The sequence below is a fragment of the Propithecus coquereli genome, unplaced genomic scaffold (genome assembly GCF_000956105.1).
Source record: "Propithecus coquereli isolate 6110/MARCELLA unplaced genomic scaffold, Pcoq_1.0 Scaffold5, whole genome shotgun sequence".
In the NCBI taxonomy this organism is placed as follows: domain Eukaryota; kingdom Metazoa; phylum Chordata; class Mammalia; order Primates; family Indriidae; genus Propithecus; species Propithecus coquereli.
Genome location: NW_012150840.1, coordinates 15,579,456 through 15,586,816, shown reverse-complemented (window position 1 = coordinate 15,586,816; position 7,361 = coordinate 15,579,456). Strand labels below are relative to the sequence as shown.

Here is a 7,361-nt window from a genome sequence, read left to right as displayed (position 1 = left end):
CCACTGGTCTGGCCTCATTTCCAATTCTTAGCCATATGCTTGTTTAGGATTAACTCTATCCCTGCTCCAGGGATGAGCCTTGATTGGTTTCATACAATCAGGGTATTTTATCATTTGGTTATAGTGACTGGTTCAGAGATGGGCACATAAACCAACTGGAGCCCTTGAGTGTAATGAGACATGTTCTGAGATCCTCTGAGAAAGCAATGCTTTCTTTCTCTTCTGTAGCAGCTATCGATGATGGCCTCTCTTCCTCTTGATGATATAGGATGAGAATGAGAAATCTGGAACTGCCAGAGCCATTTTGTGACCTTGAGGGGAGAGCCTGGAGCTGTTGGTAAAGAAGGAAGTCAGTGGAAGCCTGACTGAAAGAAGGAATGAAATGAGATCCTGGGTTCTAAAGTTGGAGTTGTAGAATCAAGACTTGCCTAAATATGAATTAATAAATTCCCTTTATTATTTAGGACAATTTGAGTTATGTTTTTATCCCTTGCACACATAAAGAATCCTGATATATTCCCAATAATTTATATGTCCCTTTTATACCTTATAGTACCTTTTCAAGCCAATCTAATGACCCATCCTAAGATTCTGACCTAGGAATCCTAAATTGATACAAGTATCCCAATTAAAATCACACATTTTAAAGAAAGTCTACGCTAAATGGAATAACATATATTTTCCTCCAGCATAAAATCACAGTACAGAGAGGGACCTCTGACTTCATTCTCTATCCCTAGCCTCAGCAAAGCTCAGTTTAATTAATCTTGGATAGATGGATATTTACTCACAGATTAGGAAAATCTTCATCCTTAGGGCAGGGATATAGGAAGGGAAAGAAAAGTAAATGAACTGAGTCTCTACTATGTGCAGTATCTAAACTAAGAGCTTTTGTGAGGTAGTTAGCAAGGGATTCCAGGTTTCCTAAGGACAAAAGTGGGCATCTTGCCATGGTGCAACTGCCCCACCTGGGAAGGAGGGCAAGGGTGGACCCCAGGCCCCCTTTTTGGTCCTGCCCCACCTTTGATTCTGCCCTGAGCTACTACCATACCTGGGGGAGGAGGGAATACCCTATGAATCTGCCAATCAACTTAGTGCTCCAGCTGCAAAAGAATGCAGAGGACCCTCTAGCCCACAGGTCAAGCAATACAGGTACCGTAGAGTTTGGAAATTGAACTAGAACAACTCACATGCATAGTAATGCAACTCTCAACTGTCTAAAGTGATTCCATGGTGATGTGTAAGCCACTAGGGAGGTCCCAATCCAGGCACTATAAAACAAGACGCAGGCCATAACCAAGTCCCTTTTTTGCGCCCTTTCTTTTGCTCTCCCTTTGCTGCAAGAATGGGTCAGGTCATCATCTGTGGCGTATGTATCATGCTCTGTACACCTATATCTTGCTCTTGCCCTATAATACTGCCTTTCTCTCCTTAATAAATCTCATTTTTGTGTTTGCCTTACTTTGGTGTGTCTGGTCATTCTTCAGCCATGAGCACACCAAGAACCAACATTTCAGACTAAAACCTGACACTTTCACATGTTATCTCATTTAATCCCCTTGCCCACACTATGAACTGAAGAGAAAGCGTCTCAGAGAGGTTAAGTAACTTGCCCAAGGTCATACAGCTGGTTAAGTAAGAGAATAGGTATTCGAACCCAGTGCGTATTTTCTTTCTACCCTTTGCCTCCCTAATTGAATTTCAGAGAAGTCCTATATATTGAACACCTTGAACTCAACTCTTAGGGAATTTAAACTGATCAATTCCTTAAATGGAATAAGATCTATTTAGCTAAGATTCACTCTGCTCTTTAAAATTCATATAACTATACCCCTTAACAAAGGCCACACCACAAACCTCAGGGCAAAATCAGACCCTTCCAATCCAAATTTAAAAAGATCCACACTTTGAGTGCACAGGCTGCCAGGCTACCAATCTTACAAGTGAGGCAGCCTTTAGATTTGGGATGAGCTGCCAACAGCTTCTGGTGAAGAAAGTAAAGAACATCATACCGAGTTCATTCCCTCTTTACCAGAAATGGAATGAAGATAATTATTGTTCTTGTTCTTTGACCTGGGTAATAATGCCCATTTATGAGAAATGGTATCTATAGAGTACATTTTTTTAGCAAGGATTTTTTGTGGCTTGCTTTTTAATCTTAAACAACTGTAAAATGTGGGCATGAGGCCAGATGATTCCTATGATCTCTTCCAACCTTAATTTTCCCATTATATTTCTAAGTCAACAGATAAAAAATAGGCAGCCTCAACTACAAAGTCTTAGACAGAAACTTTGGAAACTATCCAAATTTCTCTGTCAATCTAGCACTAGCTACCAACTGGCACCACTATGCCTTAGCATTTACAAACAATGGATTACTGCTACAATGCCCCGTAAGAGCCAGGAACACAATAAACAGACTGCTGAGAAGAGCTCAGGCCCTAACTGTACTATCTGTGGAAAGCCAAACCTCTGACAGAGAAATCTTTTCACTTACAACCTAAGGAAAAATAAAAGAGGGAACAAATGATTGATTCAGTAAGATCAACTAAAAACCACTTAAGGCAAATGCAAAATTGTCATGAAAAACATGCTCCCACCAGGTGGTGCTAAAAGGAAACATTCAAAATGATTGGGAAACTGAAAATTGGGACTTTAAATTTTTATTCATATCAGAAACTAGTATATATTAAGAAAATATACTTTTATAGGCATGAAAGAACAAAGCATTTGAATGTTCAGTTATTCAAGTAGACTGGTTTCATGGTTCACTTTATTGAAAGCCTAAGAACATTTTAGTTTTTAAGGAGCAATTTCATGAAGAATATTCACTTCTGGGACCCAGCCTATATAACTCAAAGACGGAGATGTAAAGCAGCTTTTTTATTCCTGCTGCTATGCCACTGCTGCTAGAAATGCCTTCCCCACTTCTCAGTTTAAGCCCACCCCCCCCAAGGCCCACCTCAAGTTTCCCACCTCCATGGAGCCTTCCCCAGCTTCTCTGAACTGCTGAAGCATTCACTTTATAATTGACTGTTTATGATCATTTTAACTGATAGAAAGCCAGCCTTTGTGACAGAAATTAACGTTACTATTTTTTCAGTGAGTAGAGAATCTTTACGTCAAGTTCTTATATGAAAGTTTCTACATCTATATATAAATTTTATTTGGGATCCCCAAGCAAAATATAGATAAACAGCCTCTTTACATTTACTATTTGAAATAATGCCACGCAAAGCAAGGACTGCCTGGACAGGCCTGGATTGTAAGGCATTAATACCTTAATACAGCCCAGGGATCTGAGCAGATCAAACAGATGTCCATGGATATATATCTTTGTATCAAATCAACATCAATCAACAATCTTGATTTAAGGCCTTTGAACTTCCAAATCAACTTTTAAAATGTAAGCCTTCTGCTCCAGGTGTGAACAAGATTGATTTAAGCTTCCTAATGTATGAAACAAGTACTTGGTAGGCAAAACATAAGCTGATGAAACAAGATTAGCAGTTAAAAATCAACAGTAGGAATCTGAAAGGAAGAAGAGCAAGTCCATCAATTTGGATGGAGGAGCAGGGAATTACACCTTTATTTTCACTAACTTCTACTAGAAATTTACTATTTCTCAATTATGAATATAGGCAACAAATACAGTATTAGTAGTATTAGCATTATCTGTGCCTTGACTCTATCTGAAATTACAGGTACCTTTATACCCTATTACAGTTGTAGATATCTCAAAGTATCATTTACATTTATTACTATTTCTAAGTTAAGGTAGTTATTAGATTCATCACTGTATCACATGTAATCACAGTTTATCTAGATGCTAGTGTAATGAGACTGGATAAAAATTGGGCAACTCTCACCCTAGTAATCATTCAGTCACAAAATAGGGACATCTCATGTTGGTGGCCAGATGTCTATGCTGCTTCTCAGTATTCCCCATCCATAATTGTTAAGCAAAGACCATCCCACAGTGTAAAGATCATATAGAAACTAAACAAAGTCTTCACGCTGTTGTCTTTAGAAAATAAAATTTAACTTTCCTAGATTTTAAATGATCTCATTATTTAACATATTAATTAAAAAGCACATATCACTATATCACAATTTTTAATATTTTGATACTGCATTTCAATGTAATTAGAACTCTTTGTAATAATATGTATTTTATTGTAAGCACTTAAAAATAGTACTCTGATAAGGAATCCATGGTATAAAAATCTTTAAGAACTCTGATCTAAGGTGATGTACAAAGCCTTCATTTATTCATTCATTTAGTTAGTAATTCAGTCAGTAAGTATTTATTGAGTACCTACTACAATATTAGAGCAAACCACCGACAACTGTCAATATTTGACTGTTTTTGACCTACCAAGATGACAATTTCATATAGTGCAATCTAATACTTATCAGTCCCAACTTCTAAGCCCACAAATAAGAGAGATAATAATGGAGTAAAAAAACAATCTTGAAAATAGAAAGACTGATGTTTATAGGAGAAGTTAAAAATTGTGTGAAATAAGTAAGAGGCTGCACACTGAAAGCAAAATGTCACAAGAAGGCAAAGTAACCGAAGGGAATTATCCGTTTAATTATCCTGAATGAGAATGACCCAAATATATTGTCAAATCTCTATTATTTTCCATGACCTAACAATGATGAGAAGCCTTTCCTCAGGTTTATTAATGCTTAATTTTTTTCAAATTACATTAATATAATCTTCTACCTTATAACAAGTCCTCCATAAATTCAATATCAAAACCAGTAAGAATAATGCTTTATAGTTGTATAGCACTTTATAACTTACAAAGTAACTTCGCACACTATTCTATTTGATACCAACCACACCCCTACAAAATAGCCTGGGAGATATTATCTCTATTTTTCAGGTTACACAGCACACACGCATATCCAAAAGGACTCACAGAGAATCTTAAAATGAATTTTAACTTTAAGCCAGACTCCCTTTTTACTGTGTTATGTAGTAAGTAGAGGAGATAAAAGGGCAAGGTGCTTCAAAATCCAAGAAAGCTAAGTCTGAATCTCAATCCATCACCTACTCTCTATGGGTCCCTGAGGAAGTTTCTTGGTATTTGTAACACTGAGTTTAATAAAGTGAAAATAATAACATTTTAAGATTAAATAAGATACAGTAGTTTAGTCTTCAGATTAAATAAGATACAGGTAAGACAAAGCCTTTATCATCATCTATAGCAACTGTAATCATGAAACTTGACTCTTACCTAAAAGAACTCAGGAAAGTAATGTGGTTCAGTGGACACAGCATATGCTACAGAATTCTAATATCCTGCCCCAGAATTACTATGGTAAGTCACCTGACCCCTCTACATTTCTACCATTCTACCATTATAAAGGCTTTTGAGAAAAATCTGGAAAATATAACCAACATCACAGAGATTGAAGACCCACTTTTCCTCAATCTCGAAAAATTTCAAAATCTCCTATGTTGGCAGCTCTGAGCAAGGGCTCACCAAGAACTACTACCTGCATCTTACAACATCTAGAACTCATGTTCATGCATGAGCCCAGAAACAGAGCCTTATCTCATTTCTGATAGGTGATGGGGACTGCACAATAAAATCTTGAGTTAGATTATAAATAGAAGCCAAAACTAGAGTCAGACATTACCAAAGGAAGGACATAGGATAAAAAAGCATATGAGTAAAAGAGAACTATTTTTCACCCTAAAAGCAAAGGGTAAAAAGGAAGCTTGCTATTACTTACTCTTGGCTTACCACCTCCTCATCCTCTGAGGATGATGCTGTTTCTTCCAGGTCCCGGGCCATCACGACTGGCATTTCCTTTAGGGTTTGTCATGCAGTCAGCACACAGGGGCCTCAGAGACCTTTCCTTGCAGATTCACTGGATCAAACAATTTGGATGGCACAGATTCCTGCAAGAAAGTCAACTGATCTGAAACATAATGCAGTTGTCTATTTACTGATTATTGCTGATGGTCTTCCAAATCATAACAATGAAAATATTCTTAAAGAGTGCCCAACCTCTAGAAGCTTACCTTCTATTACAGTGCCTAAAATATGCCACAAAAATCAAGATGTTTTTCAAACACACTGTCTGTGCTTTATGTATTTGAAGAGCTGTTATTAAGTCTGAGTTCCTCAGTTGTCTTTTATATACTAAATATAACATGCACCAAAAGGATAGACTCACTTCACTTTTAGGGCAGTCTGAGGTAGGTGGCTGATTCCTAAAACATAGATTCCTTGCTATACAAACCTGACCTGGGTTAAAAATAAATAAAAACTCACGGTTTAAGACCCGTGCAAATATTTATTAGATTCTATGACAAGCACACAGGCAAGATGCCATCATGTTTCCAGTAAAAGAAATTCAACAATGAACCAAAAGATTAACATATTCTCTTGAATATAGGGTCATATAAATAGCTGGGGGGAAAAAAACCGCTGCCCTTCCAAACACTCTTAGAAATTTTTCTCCCTTACTAAAAACTTTGATCTTAATCTTGAATAGGCATTAAAATTGGGATATTTCCAACACTGCATTTCTAACTTAAAATATTTTTTCCATAGGAAAAGAGTACGTGTTTGTTCAGTGTGTTAGAGAAACAGAAACTGCAGATACAGAAAATGATCATGTTCAAATGACCACAATCCCATTACTCAGAGATAACCACCTGGTGTCAATCTTTCCAAACTCTACTTTTCTATGCATTTACATATACGATAAGGTTATAAATGACACAAAAGAACACGGACCCAGATAATGATCCCTACAGATCTTGAGCGGAACGGGCAATATCTACCTCAATGACGTTATTCCAGGGATTCCCAACGGGATTTCTCGACCTTTCCCAAAACCCTGACAAGTCCTTTAAGTTAAGACAAACAAAACCTCCAAGCGAGGAAAGGACGCCAACCTTTCCTGGACTGCCTGCAGAGCAGGAAGAAACAGGAAGGTCGAAGAAGATTAAGGACACTCGCCGAATGAAAGTCCTGGCCCTAAAGGGATGTGCCCCTCAGCCCCCCTCTCCCAGCTCACCCCAATCCCAGGTAGGTACGCAGGTGCTCCCCCACGGAAGGACAGGGCGACTCCGCCGCAGCGATTCAACCCGGCGCGCCCGGAAGCCAACAGCTGCTCCCGGGCTCTGAGAGGGAAGTGCAGCGGACGGCGCCCGCCCGGACCCGGGAACGCACCTCCCTGGGGTAGGGAAGCGCGCCGGCGCAGAAGTTTACCTGTCTCATCTTCACATGGCTCGGGGCAGGCCGGCGGGGACCGCGCTCTGCGCCTACCTCCTTCCTCCTTCCCCAGACCGGCTCACCGCGGCGGCCGACGGCTGCTTCCCTCGTTACTAC

General features: G+C 38.9%; 1 protein-coding gene across 1 annotated transcript in view; it reads right to left on the bottom strand.

Annotated features, from left to right (window-relative positions):
• TTLL5 (tubulin tyrosine ligase-like family member 5) overlaps positions 1-7,353 on the bottom strand; it is a 320,186-nt gene extending 312,833 nt beyond the window's left edge. Inside the window, exons 1-2 of the mRNA XM_012656057.1 lie at positions 7,242-7,353; positions 5,752-5,920 (exon numbers count right to left, since the gene is read on the bottom strand). Coding sequence (XP_012511511.1) covers positions 5,752-5,825 — 74 coding nt within the window. The 5' untranslated portion in view covers positions 5,826-5,920; positions 7,242-7,353. The remainder of the gene's footprint in view (positions 1-5,751; positions 5,921-7,241) is intronic.
• Positions 7,354-7,361: the final 8 nt, after the last annotated feature.